Source organism: Helianthus annuus, chromosome 5 (genome assembly GCF_002127325.2).
Source record: "Helianthus annuus cultivar XRQ/B chromosome 5, HanXRQr2.0-SUNRISE, whole genome shotgun sequence".
In the NCBI taxonomy this organism is placed as follows: Eukaryota; Viridiplantae; Streptophyta; class Magnoliopsida; order Asterales; family Asteraceae; genus Helianthus; species Helianthus annuus.
The window spans coordinates 156842615-156860765 of record NC_035437.2 but is presented as its reverse complement, the minus strand read 5'-3'; the positions used below and the strand labels follow the sequence as shown (position 1 = coordinate 156860765).

The following is an 18151-nucleotide window of genomic DNA, read 5'->3' as shown; positions in this document are numbered from 1 at the left end:
TATTTTCCTATAAAAAATAACCTTAGAACAATCATAGAGTGATAGAACGGTCAAAGAATTCAACCAAAATATGAATCAAATGAGAAATTGTGGTCCTAACAAAAGTGTGAACTGATTTTAAGTAGGTGGATGTGGACCTTCAGACAGTATTTCAAAAAACCATTGGAAATTATTTATGATATTTGTATCACCATGGGTTAATTATCTAGTTAAATTAATCGTACTTTAAAGAAAATCTTTTAGAAAAAACAATTATCTATTTGCTTTCCTCATCATAGAACTCATAATACTACCACCCCCACCTTGCAAAATGATTCTCCTTATTTTCGCATTTTCCACACCTATCCAAACTATGAAAAACTTCATAGTTTTGGTTGCTTATCATACCTTTGGTTGTGACCCTACTCAAATCATAAACTCGAGTCTCGGTCCAAACCGTGAATCTTCATCGGCTACTCATCCTCTCAAAGTGCTTTCCATCTCCTTGATCCCCTCACTCATCAGATCTACACTTCCCGTCATGTCCATTTTCTTGACCTCGTCTTTCCCTATGAATCCCTTTCTCAAACCTCTACCCCCATCTCACCCTCACCCGACACTTGGTTACCCCTCACCACACAATCAATTTCCATTTCTACACCTCCTCAAAATTCAACCCCCCCCAATCCCATTACAACTGCTTCTACACGATCCACTTCAAACCCACTCATCATCACCTATCAAAAGCGTCCACCTCCCAACCAAACCCACCCCACCGGACCTCCACAACCACACACCGAATCTCCTCAAACATCCACCAACCCTAACACCAATACCAACCTGACGTCTCCAACCCCTTCACACATCCCCTCGGACTCGTCCTCCCCTACACCCGAACCCACCACTTCTTATCGAACCCGACCCACCCGTGAACCGAACCCAAAGTATCACAATCCGAATTCATCTTATACCACTCCACCACTCATACACTTCCCGAACCCACTACCATTACCCAAGCCCTCAAACAACCATTATGGCGAGAGGCCATGCAATCCGAGTTTGACGCTCTCACACATAATCAAACTTACACTCGTTCCTCCTGATAATTCTCCTAATCTTGTTGGATGCAAATGGGTCTACCGCACTAAATTCAAACCCGATGGTTCGGTGGACCGCCTAAAGGCACGACTTGTCGCTAAAGGCTTTCATCAACCTCCCAGTTTAGATTATGTTGAAACCTTTAGTCCCGTGGTTAAACCCGCTACCTTATGCCTCATCCTTGCCATAGCCACTTCTTTCAATTGGCCTCTACGCCAACTTGACATTAACAACGCCTTCCTCAAGGCACTCTAACCGAATAGGTTTACATGTCCCAACCACCCGGGTTCGTGGATCCTTCCTACCCTACACATGTTTGCAAACTTAACAAGGCTATCTATGGTCTTCGTCAAGCCTCATGTGCTTGGTATGACGAACTCAAACACTATCTTCTATCGGTTCATTTTAAACCCTCTATCTCCGATCCCTCTCTCTTCATCAACAAAGTCACATCTTCTCCTATCTTCATTCTAGTTTACGTTGATGATATAATCATCACCGGCGCAAATCCGTCTCTCATTAATTCTTTCATCCAAACACTTGCCACTAGATTTTCTCTAAAAGATCTTGGCGACCTCTCCTACTTCCTTGGTATCAAGGTCATTCCTCATAACCATGGTCTATTCCTATCTCAATCCAAATACATCCTTGACATTCTCACAAAAGCCAACATGAGTAATTGCAAATCGTCGCCCACACCGATGTCTAGTTCCTCTGCTATCACCGTATTGGATGGTGACCCCTTACTATCCCCGACCGAATACCGTGCCTTTGTTGGAGCATAACAATGTTTATCTTTAACCCGTCCTAATATCTCTTTTACAGTTAATAAGATTTCACAGTTCATGCACAAGCCAACTACTACACATTGGGAAGCTTTGAAGAGATTATTCCGGTATTTACATGGCACCCTAAATCATGGAATATTTTTCAGACGTCACTCGCCACTACAGCTCCATGCCTTCACTGATGCGGATTGGGCCGGCGATCGACCATCTTACCGAAGCACCAACGGCTATATTGTTTACCTCGGTCAAAACCCAACCTCATGGAGTTCTAAACGCCAATCGACACTGGCCCGTTCTTCAACTAAAGCTGAATTTCGAGCTGTAGCTTCCATAACAACCGAAGTGCAATGGCTCATCTCTTTGATGGTTGAACTCGGCTTCAAATCCACGGTTACTCCTACCATTTATTGTGACAATCTAAGTGCAACACACTATTCAGCAAATCCGGTTTTCCACTCCCGTATGAAGCACCTTGCCTTAGATTTTCATTTCGTTCGTGAAAAGGTTCAAGAAGGTACTATCCGCGTCACTTACATCTCCAGAGACGATCAACTTGTGGATGCTTTAACCAAACCTCTACTACGCCAACGGTTCCAACTTCTCATCTCCAAGATTGGTCTCCTCTCACGATCGTCCATCTTGCGGGGGCATATTAGGACACATTCGGTCAAAACCGAATCTCCCACCAAAGAAGTTTCAAATTCAAATTAATTCTATTGTTGTAACTTACCAATTAATTGGTCAATATCCTAGCTTTTTTAGTTCCCTGATTTTAGCTCATTAATTCCTAGTCTATAGCTACAATCTTGTATATATGTAATCCTTTTAGTCATTGATAAATCACAAGTATTGATACATTTATATAGATATGCAAATATATTCTAACTAGGTTAATGCTCGCGTAATACGCGGGTTCAACCAAAACAATATTATTTACTTTGAAATGAAATGTTCTGTACAAACGCATACATTGGAAAAAACAAACAGAATTATTCAATCCCGGAAAAAACTTCCTTGTATACTACATATGAAGGTTGTCAATGCTTACAAAACTACCTAAGAGTGATCACATCTTTCAAATAAAATAACAAAATTTTATTGCGAAAATATGAAGATTGTGAATGGTTAGAAGAATTGATACCTAATTTATACAAAAGAATATCATCTAACTATTGTATAAATCAAGAACGTAACATTATAAACATAAGAAAACGTTAACCTAGCCGGAAGTTAAAAATGGCCATATGACAAAAACAAAAGTACTTGATAAACTATTGTAAACATATATAAAAACAATGATAATAACATCAAACAGTAACACCATTAAACCACATATTTAACTAAGTTATTTGTACCATAACAAAACATCAACATAAACTAAACCATAATAAAGTAAGCAAAGTTTTCATGTCCATCAACCCAACATCCAAAATGTACATATCAAATATACTAACCAACAACTTAACAAACCATAGCTGTTATAAACAAAATGCATACCAGCCTTGCTTAGATCGAGGTTACATCATTCAACACAATCTTCTTCTGGGATGTTACATAAGTGAAGTGTAACATATGACCAAACTCCAACTGGTTATCTGCCATGAACTTTCTCCAACCATCAACGGCGTAACGTAATGTACCACGTTTAACTCCGTCTTCGTTTCATAAACCTTCACATCCCCAGTCATGTTTTGAACATATAAAGGTTCCAAGTTATCAGACAGGCCTGCTCTGTTTACAACTTCAACAGGAAGACGCTAAATGCGTTTAAAGAAAAACAAATATAAGTCAATAGAAAAAATGAAATAAATATGATGGTAAATCATGTAAAAAAACATACCAGCCTATAGTCTCCTTTACGACTAAAGTTGAAGAATTCAGGATCCATGCCAACACCAGAATTTGCGTGCATTCCTTGTAATCGTCTTACAATGCTTCACTTTTTGAACATCCTTTAACCGTTTCTTTCCCTTGTTTATGAAAAAAAATATATAGAGGTGGTTAACAGCAAATATAGTATATACTGTACAATTAAAGTTTTCTTGTATAAAGAGTATTTATGAAATTGACTAACACACTGCTTTGGCTTAAATTCAATTTTATTGTTAATGTTAATGTATGTACAGACTATCATATTAGGGAAACAATTTTATATTAACTAATAATCAATAATCTGAATTCTTTTATTAAAAAATCACTTAAAGAATTTTACACATACTATCTAGACTTTGTATGACTTATAAACCATTTACACCATTGAATCTAAACCTATTCACTTTTTACTAAATTAAGACTCGTTTCATTCTACTTGAAAATGAATCTCAACAGATTCAACTTGACCACCAAAAAATTAATTATGACAGATTCTACAATTTGAATTTTAAACATGTTATTCACCAAGAATTATCAAATTTCTATCAAACCTTATGAATATGACTAACCAGACAATGACAATAAAAAACGGATATTAGTGACATTCATAAAAATATATTAAATATTTAATACCTTGACGTAATCAGCAGACGGACGATACGGAATCGAATCAGATTTTTGACTACATTGTCGGCCTTTGCATTCTTTCTTCAAATTCTCGACTGTCTCGGATATGTCAGCAAAAAGTTTAGCTTTTCCTTTTCCTTTAACCTGTTGTGAAATAATAATATTAGTACATCCATTATTTTAATCTTAAATGTTTTTAGAAATCTATAAATAAAACAATACCGCATCATATTTCATATACAAAAGGTAATCGATTAAGTAGCATCTATTCATCAATAACACATATATTTTCATATTAATAACAAAAAACCAAAGATGTTACAAAACCTTTACATACTTAAACATCGCAATGAACATAATCGGAATAGTAATCAAGAGTAAAACAGAAAGAAACATAGGGCAAAAAGCCAACCCAGACCGACTTTCAATACGTTCTTATCGAGCTGCAGATTTACTTAAACAACTAATATACTAAACTTATTAAATTTATTGTATAATGTCATCAGTACTTGAAAAACTATTTGACTGGTAAACCTCCGAAATGAACAGTCTGGTTGTTAAACCTCTAATACAACCAATGTGATTATTGAACCTATTTCATATACCTTATGTATACAACACATTGATTTAACAATGTGTTTGTAGAACCAAACGACAAAAAAGAGACTATAACACTAAGGATCTAGATGCAAGCTCAGGTTTCAACTCAGTACTCAACTTCGTATCGTTTCATTCAAGCTTGAGTTTCTAAACATGACTTTTAATAAGCATTAATCATAAATAAATTAATATAAATATATGTTAGTAGTGGTAAACTTACATCTTGCATTGTCTTGAAATGCGAAGCATCACCTTTCTTCAACGTCTCTTGAACATGAACCTTCTTCGGTGTAGGTGACCGGACTGTTCCTGCTGGTAGGCTTGTTGATTTCTTATACAAAGTAAGAAAATCATTAACAACATGAATTTTAAAAATCAAAATATTTAATGGAATTTAAAAAGCACTATTGTTTGGATATAATTAATTAACTACCTTACTGAAAGATTGATTTTCTTCAGGAATATAAATGTTATCATCCTCCTCTATGTCCTTGAAAACATCATTATGAAAACAAATAAAAGACGGGTAAAATGGATACAAAATTTAATAGTTAAAAGATATGCACCTTCAAAAGTGTTTCCAAGTAATCAGCCTTAGAGATCTCCAACACATCATCATCATCATCGGATTCAACCTTCTTGCTCAACATTATTTCTATCTCGTCTCGAGACATCATGAAAAACCCTAACGTAAATGGTTCAGAAATCAAGAACTTCTATAATCGTACAGTTATTATAACTAACTTTAATGGTTCGGAATCTAACTGTTCTTATAACAGTGTTTAACAAATTTTAACTGAATTATTCAATATCAAATCGTCACTGTCCGTTTATGACTACATTACGATCGGCAAATACACACATGTTGAACAGAGCATAAGAAAAATAAACTCAAAAGACTATATTTTTAACCATTAAACAGTCAATACTAGTAACACATTAGTATAACCGGATCATCTCTCAAATACATCAATGTAGTGTTAAATCAACGATTGGAAGTGATTAACTGAAAGATAATGTTAAAACTAAAGGAATATTACTGTTATTACTTGCAAATAAGGATTTCAACATCAACGATTGTAACTGATTAAATCCAAATTCATGATAAAAGTAAAGGACGATTACTATCGCAAACCTGTTAATGACAATTCCGACAACAAAATCGGCGCCGACTGTTGTTCCGACGAAGCTTCCGGCGAAATTTTGGAGCCCTAGATACTGTCTTCGAAGAGTTAGAATGATGATTTGAGAGGTGATATGATATAATAGCATGTATGTAATGATACCATCTATTGAATCAACCGTCATTTAAGAATTTTACATTTACACCCCCTTTAATTTCAAATGTCACAAAATTGATAATAATCTCTAACCATCACTTACAACAACACCATTCTATTTACTAAATCTTTATATAATTTTAACCAAGTATGAAATTATAAATACATATTTAAGAGAAGTTGTAAACTGTTAAATGTTTTTTAATTAACCCAAAGTTTTCTGTAACATCTCAACTGATTTCCAACTTATCAACCGTGAATACTTACGGATTATTAATGTATCTTTATATAGAAAAAATATATACATATATATTTATAATCTAACTTTGCATGATGAATAAGGAGGATTAGTAAACGATAAGAACGTGTGTATGAGTATAAATTGATAAAATGTAATACTAAGAAAAAACAAAGTTTTTTTTATTCTTTTTATATCATATGATAAAAAATGGTAAACAATTTAAGCAACATCTTATTCATTAACTTCTTCTTTAATCTCTACTTTAACACGTGCAAGACGTCATTCAGGAATACGGACCAAATCTTCTGTGCCTCTAAAAACCATCATATCAAATTTTGACTCAGAAATCATGTCAAATATAATATAGTGTTCGTCTTGAATTTTCATGTCTTCTTTAATTTGATTCCATCCAGTAGTCATATACAAATTTTGACCATGTTTCTCCATAAAACCAACCATGTACGGTTAGGATAAGCAGTTATAGTAACATGGTTGGTAGGTATTATGTTCTTCAACTTATGATGAACAAAAACTCTATCGATAAGCTGCAAGTAACAAAAATTATCTTAAAAAAAGTTTTATAAACTTAGTAAAACACTAATATAGTACAAACATAAAAAATATGAATTACCAAATGATCTTTATGTTCAGATAACTGTGATGTTTGGCAATATAAGAAATCATTTTGAGCAAGTGCCAAATCTTGATAGAAGTATATCAGGCGAAAACTAAGACGACCTTCGTACTGAAATAAAAGCAATGACTTATTTGGTAATAGTAGTGATTGTATCATGTTGAACCATCCGTCGTGAAAAAAATATGAAGAGCCTGCTTTCCTAACTCTGACAGTAAAAACTCTTCGATCAGGAGCTAACTTGAAATCAGCTACCCAATTGTGGTAATTCCTTGGTAAAATCTGTATACAAACTAAAAAATAAAAACAACATATTATAAAAAAAAAATAAACTTGAAGATAACATGAACATACCCGAGACTTCATCTTGTTGTCTGATAGATAAACTAAAAAACAATTTAGCAACTCCATTGATATATGAAATTTGAAGAGGATGAAGATGATTATGTATTATATATATTTATAAGATAAGGTTATTTTAAGATTATAGTAATAGTCTGAATTATGGAAACATTATTTGTCTATTTTGTGCAAAAATATATTATGATTATATAAAAAAAAATATATAATACTAAAGTTTATTGCTTACAAAATGAGTTATAGAAAAATAAAAATATAAAGTTAAAAATAAAAAAAAAACGGAATGTGTTATTTTTTCTACTTTTTTAAAAATGAAAACGTAAATAATTATTTAAAAATACTATTTAATATTTGCTATAGATTGATATATATATATATATATATATATATAGATTTATAAACAATCTTAGTAAATATATAAAATAAAATTTGATTATGTATTACATAATTTCCATAACAATAATTATAGTAAACCGATTACATCTATAATTAAATTGTGTTTTTTAAATCAACTAAAAATTGTGTTTTCGTTACTATTTTTTATATGATTTTAAGTTTCCAAAGTTAGATTATGTCTTATAGTTTTAGTAACGTTTTAAAATATAAAGACATTTATTGACAAAATTAAAAGAGTATATTTAAAGTTAGAAAAAAAACGGAATGTGTTTTTTTATGATTTTTTTTAAAAATGGAAACGTTAAGAATTATTTAAAAATACTATTTAATATTTGTTATAGATTGATATATATATAGATTTACAAACAGTGTTAGTAAATATAGAAAATAAAATTTGATTATGTATTACATAATTTCCATAACAATAATTATAGTAAAACCGATTACATCTATAATTAAATGTTCTTTAATATGATGAATACTTTACTTAATTCTTAAACTAAGAGACATACAATTTCAAGCACTAATTATTTCACTAAAACAGAGATTGTTAAACACAAATAGGTAGAAAAAAACAGAAACAACGTCTAGTCATATGCATTATAAAACTACATCCTTCGGCCACACATATAAATCACAAGTATTGATACATTTATATAGATATGCAAATATATTCTAATGTTATGTATTTATGTGGCTTATGGGTAGGAGGCTTGGTTTTTCCAATGAAGACTCAAGTTCAATTCTCGTTTGTGTCATATTGGGGTGGATATAGGTAATGAAGGATTTGGACTAGGTCTTGTGTGAGGTTGTCATTCGATTCCCGAGCCCAACTGGGTTTTCGTCGCCAGAGAGTTCTGCTTTTGTGGTGGCACAACAACTGTCAAGTGGCAGCCGGTGGTATGGTTTCCCGTGGGAACGCCCAAAGAAGCCAAAACTTTGAAGCCAGCGTGGGCCCGATTAAGATAACATAACCTGACCAAAGTGGGACAATACAAAACTCTCCGATTTAGAGAGTGTGGTAACCTTATATATGAAGTTTACCGTTAAAAAACAATAAAAGAATAACCGATTGATTTCATAAAAACATATCACAACCAAAATACGAAAATACCTTTCATCATATTGCCTTTACTTTTTACACAAAATGACATTTGTGTTTGATCCTCACTTTACATACATATATTATAATCTCTATTTGTATGAGATTATGATTCCTAAAATCTCTACAGGGATAGAGAATATAATTGCCTAACAAAATCAGTGATTCTCTTGGGATTTACATGACAATATCATATATATACCCCTATGAAATTTCGATTTCGACACAACAAACATTAAGAAGTTTAAAATTTTCAACTTAAACCTAACCCAAATTCATAAGTTTCAAGATCAAGAAAAAAGGCACTCGGTTTTAACCAAAAGCTCAGATTTCGACAAATCTATATTGCGGGCTAGCACCTTCTTAAGACCGGTTGCTTTTTTGCTTATACCATTAGAAGAGCCATTAAAATTCTGTCATCTGCGGCAAGTCTTCCAATTTATACAATCAATCGCTTGTTAGTTTCTTGTTACTTACAATCAGACCTTAACACGAGATCTGTCATACATTTATCACACATCATCGTATGTTAAAGTTTTCTGTATCAGACCTTAATATAAGATTTGTGACACATTTTATCACAGATCATCGTATGTTAAGGTTTTCCGTCTCAAACCTTAACATGAGATCTTTATCACATATCATCGTATGCCTTAGCATGAGATCTGTCATACATTTTATCACATATGATCGCATGTTTAGGTTTTTCGTCTTAGGAAGGGGTAATCTTAGTGTCACGTGACCCCTTTCCACTCTTGTCGCACGTGCTATATTACACTTGTCCCATTGTCATTTTCTTTTCGTATATATACATTTCTTGAATATTTATAATCAAAACAAAAGTTTGTTGTCACTTTCTCGACATACTCGCAGGTTGACCCACTCAAATTCTCCAAATCATGAAACATTTGTGTACCAACAACAGTGAATCCGGTAAACCCACCAACAATTCAGAGGCTCCGTTGATCGATCTCGACAGTTCCGACGACGAGAATATGAAGAAAGGTGGAGACGACGTCGTTTTGCCTGGTGGGTTTCTTGATCCTTTGCCGCCCAAGTATGTGGCTCAGAAGTGTAAGAATTTTTGGAAGGCTGGTGATTTTGAACAAGGGTATGATGGTAATTGGGATACATTATCTGGTGAGTTACAATGTGGTATGAATTTCATATTATATTATTGGTTAGTTGTGTTTGATAGATTTTCAAATAGAATTGTGGATGATCATATGGTTTATGCTTAAAATAGAAGTTTAGAGCATTCACATCCAATCTCTCAAATAATGGGGAGGGGGGGGGGGGGGGGCGGGTTGGGTTATTTTATGAAAAATATTACTGTTTATTTGTAAATTTGAGGGACGTTGTTCACCCTTTATAATTTTTTAATATATTTTGGAACTGGTTGTGGGTGGAAAAGAGAGAAAATGTAATGATAAAAGTATTAAAAAGTATTATTTAAATGAAAATGAGAGAGAAAATATATTGATTTTTAATATAATATTGGGTAAAAAATGATGGATTGGATGTGAATGTGCTCTTTATACCATTTTTGGTTTATGTAGTGAAAGTGACAAGATAAAGGTATGAATGGGAAAAAGAAGAGATAATTATGAAAATGATTGTTTTGTTGGATGTGTTATACCTATATAGTCGTGTCGGAAACAAGCCACTCATTTAACCTTGAAATGCGTGACTAAAATTCGCTTGTCAGACTTTTTAACGTCGATAATGACTTAAAGTAATTTGATACATGACACAATATAGTATATGTGTCCTATCTCATGTAGTCATGCTTATAAGCGTGAAATTGTTGTGACATGACTGTAGAGGTATAACTGGTTCAGAAAAAATGGCTACTTTCGTGAATTTAGTGCTTTAAACTCTGGATGTATTATGTTAATCCCAAAATTCTCCGCATTTTATTTTACGCATTTTAGTTTTCAACACGTAAAATCTGTAAATATAAATATTAACTGAACTACGAATGCAAACTTCTTTGATATGACAGGTGGCATGGATCATGTAAGGGTTCATCCAAGGTTTCTACACTCTAATGCAACTAGCCATAAATGGGTTCTTGGTGGTAAAAATTACTTAACCCAATTTAGTAATTATTTTTAGCCTGCATAGTTTGTACACTGATCGATTTGTGTGTACGTTTGCTCATATAGCTTTTGCAGAACTTTTGGACAATTCATTGGATGAGGTACTTCCCAATCTTCTTACCTCATTAGCGTTATTATTCTTGTTGTTATACTTAAATTACATTAGGTTGGTGTTTGCGTATTCAGGTCTGCAATGGAGCTACATATGTCAACATCGATATGCTAAGAAACAAGAAAGATGGAAATAAAATGTTGTTAATAGAGGGTATGTGGTTTAACGATAAGTCGATAAGCTATAGTGATAGGACCGGACCTTCTTGCTTTACGTCAATGGGGTGGCAAAATGGGCAGGTTGGGTAACGAGTCCAAACGGGTCAGGGTCAACTCGTTAATAGTTTTATGTCCATTTTCTGGAATGACATAAATATTTAATGTATTAAATAAGATCATAGAAAGTTAGAAAGTGTATCGTCTTTGTTGCTAACTATTCTTGCCACTGTTTATAATAGATAATGGTGGCGGGATGGACCCAGATAAGATGAGGCAATGCATGTCTCTTGGATATTCGTTAAAAAGCAAGGTTGCGGACACCATTGGACAATGTAAGTGAAACTCTCATATATTTGATTAAACGCACCACATTATCGACTTATCGTGGAAGAGATCAAAATAAGTATACATTATCGACTTATCGTTCTCATTTATGGTACTTATTTCCAATTTTCATATTTTCGACAGATGGAAATGGTTTCAAGACGAGTACCATGAGGCTTGGGGCTGATGTTATTGTATTCTCTCGCTGCTCTGCAAAAGATGGAAAACGGTTGGTAATTTCTTTATATCTTAACAGAACATTTCTTTATACTCTTAATCACCGATTCATCGTCACAGGCACAATAGATATGTTTTCTTAGAGGTGGCGCTTTTGACCCATTCACTTGTGAATGCGTTGATTTGGGATGTGTTTTATCTCAAAAGGATTAGTTGAAAGTTACACTCCATTCCATATGCATATAACCTTCTAAACAACCTTTCTTAAAGAGTAAAATGCCATTTTCATCCCTAAGGTTTGGTCAAATTTGCAACTTTGGTCCAAATGTTTGTTTTTCCGCATCTGGATCCAAAAGCTTTGAAATCTTGCCATTTTCATCCGGCTCGTTAACTCCATCCATTTTTCTTTGTAAAAGGTCAGGGGTATTTCCGTCTTTTATGTTAACTTAAAGGGCAATTCTGTCTTTTTCAGGGGGTATTCGGTCTTTTTACATAAAAGGAAAAAGACCGAATTGCCCTTTAAGTTAACACAAAAGACGGAAATACCCTTGACTTGACGGAAAGATAAATTTAGTTGAAGGAAAGATAAAGGACAAAAATAATAGTATTTTTTTTGTCTTACAGTTCTACACAGAGCATTGGACTCTTGTCCTACACGTTTCTACGAAGCACCGGAAAGGAAGATATAGTAGTTCCCATGGTACTTACGTTAACTACTCGATATTCCCAATCTAGTTAATTTTCTATACTGCTAAATCCTAATAATACTGCCATTGAAAAGCTTGATTACCAAAAAGACGGTCGAGAATGGAAGAAAATCATACGCTCATCGCATGCTGACTGGAATACGAATGCCGACGCAGTGTTTCAATGGTCTCCGTTTTCAACTGAAGCAAGCCTCCTGAAACAAGTAAAGTAATTTATTTTAATATTTTCTATTGAAGCTGATATGCTATTAATTTCGTTAAACTTTTACGTCTTGTAGTTTGATCATATAAAGGATCAGGGCACTCGCATAATCATTTACAATCTGTGGGATGATGATCAAGGACAGCTGGAACTTGATTTCGAAGCTGACGAAGAAGTTTGTTTTAATATGCCTTTATATATTTATTGATATTACATGGTTAATATTAAGTGAGGTTAATTTACATTTCTTGTAGGATATTCAAATTCGAGGTGTTAATCGAGATGAGAAGAATATACGTATGGCCAATATATACCCAAACTGTAGACATTATCTGACCTATAAACATTCATTGAGAGTAAGCCTTTCAAGTTGCTAACAATTATATCTAATGAACTTAATTCATGTGGATTCTCTTTGGTTATTATCATTAGAGGTGGTAAAATGGGCCTGTTGGGTGTCGGGCGGGTGTAACGGGTCAAAACGGTATGGTCAAAAGACTCGGAATGGGTAATTGTACGGAGTTAAATTCCCTTTTTCTTGAATTTTATAAATAGCTAGTGTATTAAATATCATTTTAAAAACTGTATCATTAAAATATAGGTAAAGGATCAAATAAAAATAATATTAACGTACGAAACGTACGCATTGAGGGAAAAAGCAAAAAGTGGCGGTGTCATTTTGGTAATTATCAGCAACTTCTAAATTACTGGGGAAAAGGCAAAAAGTGTCTTGTAGAGTAATTTTGAGCATCTGTAGAGTAATTTTGGGAAATGTAGGGTAATTATCAAATTACTCTAGTAGAGTAATTTTGACTTCTGTAGAGTAATTTTGGAAAATGTCTTTGTAGAGTAATTTTGTTAGCATTTAGTTATGGGGTTTAGCTTTATGGTTTAGTTTTTAGCTTTTAGTTGGGTGGGGGGTTTAGGTTTTTTTTAGGTTTTTGGAGGTGTGGGGGTGGGGGGTTAGTGTAATTTTGATAATTACCCTACACGACCAAAATTACTCTACATGAACATTTACAATGGTTTACGTTTTTTTTTTTTTTTTTTTTTTTTTTTGGGGGGGGGGGTGGTTTAGGTTTTTGGGGGGTGGGTTAGTGTAATTTTGATAATTACCCTACAATTTTGATAATTACCCTACATGACCAAAATTACTCTACATGAACATTTACAAAATTACTCTACAAAGCTCAAAATTACTCTACTAGAGTAATTTTGAAGTTGCTGATAATTACCAAAATGACACTGCCACTTTTTTGACTTTTCTTTCAATTCGTATGTTTCGTACGTTTATTTTATTTTTACGTGAACTTAACTCTTAAAATATAATCACTTTGAGTAAAGCAATTAAACATTCACACCATTTTCTTGCAAAAACATATTATTTGTTTTATATATAGGAAACTAGTTCTTCAATTAACCTATTAATAACAAATAAAAGAACACAAAAATTCATATTTTGTATAGTACTCTTCTTAAAAAATCATGTATCTTGATTATGGTTTTATTATGCATTCTTTAAAACAAATAGTTATGTATTTGTCATATTATGTATATTTGTATGTTGTTTTACAGAGTTATGCATCGATTCTTTATCTAAGAATTCCTCCTGGATTCCGGATGATTCTTCGTGGAAAAGATATTCAACATCATAATATAGTTAACGACATGATGATCGTGAACGAGATTACATATCGTCCTCAGCCCGGTGCTGATAAAGTTTCTCAGGATTCAAATGTGATGCCTTTTAATGAGTTTGTTGCTTATGGATTGTTTTATAACTGTTTCATTATCGTTTTCGTGTTTTAATTAACAGATAGTTGCAGTTGTTACTATGGGGTTCGTCAAAGATGCGAGAGCTCATATCGACGTTCAAGGATACAATGTTTATCATAAAAACCGACTCATTAAGGTTTGAATTCTTTTTTACATGGTGATCGTTGAGACATTTTATTTAAAATTAGGGTTACAACACTTCTTATTTTTACAGCCATTTTGGAGACTTTGGAAGGTTGCGGGAAGTGACGGTCGTGGAGTAATAGGTCATGTTTCTTCTTTAAAGAGTCGGATGCGTTATGCGAATACATGTTACTAAAGAATGATTGTGAAATATGTTTTTTTGTCTTCTTGATGTTGATTAGGTGTTTTGGAGGCTAACTTTGTAGAACCAGCTCATGACAAACAGGGGTTTGAACGCACCATTGTCCTTTCGAGACTCGAAGCACGTCTTATTCAGATGCAGAAGAACTACTGGTATGCTCTGTAATGCTCGCCATTTTTGACCCGTTTACCTGTGAATGGGTCGTTCGGGTTATGTTTTACCTACACCGGGTGAGGAAAGCTGAATACAACTGGGGTGGCCTCGTCATACATTATCCCTTTTAATACATAACCCCTGTTATATTTGAAAGAGTTTACCGCCATTTTCGTCCCTGTGGTTCGTCCAATTATGCCAGTCCAGGCCAAATTTCAAATTTGTACCATTTCCGTCCCTGACATTCTTGAAACATGCCAGTTCCGTCCAAAAAACTAACGTCTGTTAAAACCTGTTGTTTAATAAAGGGTAAAACGTTATTTTCCAATCTTCTTTTATTTTCTCTTTTTTTAAACCTTATTAAAATCCCACCCCTTTTAAGGAAAAAAGGAAAATGACGCTTTTACCCTTCATTAAACAGAAGGTTTTAACACACGTTAGTTTTTTTGGACGGAACTGACATGTATCAAGAAGGTCAAGGACGAAAATGGTACAAATTTGAAATTCGGTCTGGACCGACATAATTGGATGAACCATATGGACGAAAATGACATGTAACTCGACTCAAAAAGTTAAGTTTTCATTGAAATAATTATATCGTGAGTACTTTTGAGACCATTGATTATATATACAAATTTAAGTGTTTTGGGTCAACCATACTACGCCTGTCAATGGGTCGAGTCGCGATCTATCTATTGACAAGCGTAAGATGTACCGCTACAAAAACATATCCATTTTGCCACCTTCGCAACTAAAAAACATAATCACTTCTTGATTCAGGCGTGCTCACTGCCATAAAATTGGATATTCTGGATATCCACAACCGGTCAATAAGAACAGCGTGGAAGATGGAGGTACATGTTGTTTTGAATTTGTTTCAACGGATTATCTGTTTAATTATTTTTTTATAATTTTTTTGGTCAGGGTCCCGTGAAACCTCTTCTAAAAAGAAGAAAGGTGCATCGACACCGCCAAACGATTCTTCGAATAAATATCAGAAACTTAAGTCAACGCCTTTGACTGAGAATGTTGCTGATGATGACTTGCAAACCACCCCAAACTTGAGACATACAAATGGCAGTTATCATATTGAAAAATCAGCTAAGGAATGTACTCCGAAAGATACTTCTCGTTCGGCACACGCTGCAAATGCGGAAGCCGTGCATGATTGTTCTCCTAATGGAAAGACCGCGCAAATCGTCATTGGCACTCAGTGGAGGGTATGTTTGTCATTTTATTCTAGAGGGTACACGACATGTTTGATAAAAAATATGATTTAGTCCTGAATGAAAAATGACTGTTTGATAAATGCTCTGAATTAGGATTGTGAATTTCTGACACTACTCGAAAACACGACACGAACCTAACACGAATTTTGCGAGTTTGGGTTTAGTCTAAATGGGTTCAGGTCAGTTCAGGTTGAACCCGCAAACCCCTTTAGCTATACGGGCCGGTTCGTGTCGAACCTAGCGGGTTGGCAGGTTGACCCGTTTACCCCATTTGTATTATATTTTATTTTTTTCAAAATGTGTTTTTATGTCATAAGTTAAATAGATAGGGTATTTTCTACAACAATTATATTAAAAGATATAAGATTTTAATAATTAAAATGTAATTATTTTATATACATTTTTTTTTTGTAAATCTTATTTTGAAAATATTAATATGCGAAAAAAAACACAGTTAAACACTTCGGGTTATTCGGGTCGTGTTCGGGTTCATGAGACTGGCGCGATTTTCGGGATTGGGTCATGTTCGGGTTCGTGTAAAATTTTCGGGTTTGGTCTGGTTGGACCCGCCAACCTGCGAACACGACCCATTTAGCACCCCTACTCTGAATGGACAATGTGAAGGACGAGAAATTACCATTTTAACCCTATGTATGATTTTGACGCAATTTCTTATGATTAGCCGTTTCCGGTCGTTGGTGAAAACGAAAGTACTCCTATAAACTCTGGTACACCTGATTTACATCAGTTGATGGAAGAGAACCGCAAATTGAAAGAGATGTATGTCATTCTTTTCCCGTTATATTCATATAACTTAAACTTTTTTGCGTGTATATACTATATAATTCATTTTATAATGTTGTTTTTGTTCGTCTTCATTAGGTTGGAAAAGAATGATGAAGACGTTGTAGGTGATCTTCTTCATAATTTAGAAAGACAAAGAAATCAACGCGTGGATCTTGAAGCTCAGGTATCTCGTATAGCAGTTGACCTCTTGAAAACGCGATTATCAGGAGTCATCTATGTACCTCAAACTTATTATAATTGTCATTTGTAATTAGGTTGAGGAAGTAAAGGAAAATTTTGAGAATCTCTACAAGGTGCAATTAAGTATGATCGACGAATTTGCAGAGGAACGAGAGAGACGTGAGGTTGAGCAGGCGTCTTTAACGAACAAGTTGAAGGTTCGTTCTTTACTTACTTTTGGTTAGAGGTGTCAATTTCGACTCATTTGTTTATAAACAGGTTGATCTAGTTTATGTTTCAAAAGATTAGCTAAATAGAAAACGGGTCAAATGGGGTCTATCATACACAAGTTTATAAAAAATTTAAATACTTTTGGACAAAAAATGTTTTAGGTTAGGCGAACCCAACTTAAACCAAAAATTACTTGCATGGTATTATTTTGACCCGATACCTAACGTGACATGTATGTTGCTCCATTAATTAGTTCTTGAAATGTTTTCCTTTTTGCAGGATGAGACTGCAAAAAAACAAGATTTAGTCGAGCGGGTGAAACAGTTAGAGTTGGAGAAGATGAAAAGCAACGAATGGAGCGCGATCAGTTGAAAGGTAGTTGGTTGTTAGTATAGTGTTGTATATATATATAAACCATTTCCTTATTTTTAGTTTTATGAGCTAAAAGTCTGCTGCTCAAGGGTTTATTAGAAATGTAACATTTTTTCTCTCCTGGTATGAACTATTATTATTTTCATTATTATTCGACGTAAGGAACTTTTATTTTGTGACCAACCATGGGGCGTTTTTTGCGTGGTGGTATCCTTGGATCATGTGAATTTCTGACAAAGCGTTTTTATTTCATTAAAGCATCACCGACAATCCAATTTTGGGGCGTGTTTTGCGCTTTTGTAAAGGAGAGGGAGGAGATGTCGTTGATGTGGAGGAGAGA

The 18151-nt window shown here is 34.0% G+C and overlaps 1 protein-coding gene across 1 annotated transcript; it reads left to right on the top strand.

Moving 5' to 3' along the window:
• The first annotated feature begins 9812 nt into the window (after window positions 1-9812).
• Window positions 9813-17962, top strand: LOC110941764 (protein MICRORCHIDIA 4). Its single transcript, XM_022183427.2, has 20 exons — window positions 9813-10117; window positions 10983-11057; window positions 11146-11180; window positions 11266-11344; window positions 11589-11681; window positions 11818-11902; window positions 12475-12550; window positions 12632-12760; window positions 12836-12934; window positions 13014-13115; window positions 14335-14496; window positions 14576-14671; window positions 14750-14801; window positions 14901-15012; window positions 15794-15867; window positions 15938-16233; window positions 16925-17022; window positions 17125-17212; window positions 17304-17426; window positions 17719-17962. The coding sequence occupies exons 1-20, from the start codon at window positions 9877-9879 to the stop codon at window positions 17809-17811; spliced, it is 2208 nt and encodes a 735-aa protein (XP_022039119.1). The 5' UTR covers window positions 9813-9876; the 3' UTR covers window positions 17812-17962.
• Window positions 17963-18151: the final 189 nt, after the last annotated feature.

Bases quoted from the DNA above. Each gene is read 5' to 3' on its own strand.
- LOC110941764 (XM_022183427.2), top strand. From the start codon at position 9,877: ATGAAACATTTGTGTACCAACAACAGTGAATCCGGTAAACCCACCAAC. The intron at 11,903-12,474 runs GTTGGTAATTTC...TTTGTCTTACAG, and splicing joins TCTGCAAAAGATGGAAAACG to TTCTACACAGAGCATTGGAC. The intron at 12,935-13,013 runs GTTTGTTTTAAT...CATTTCTTGTAG, and splicing joins ATTTCGAAGCTGACGAAGAA to GATATTCAAATTCGAGGTGT.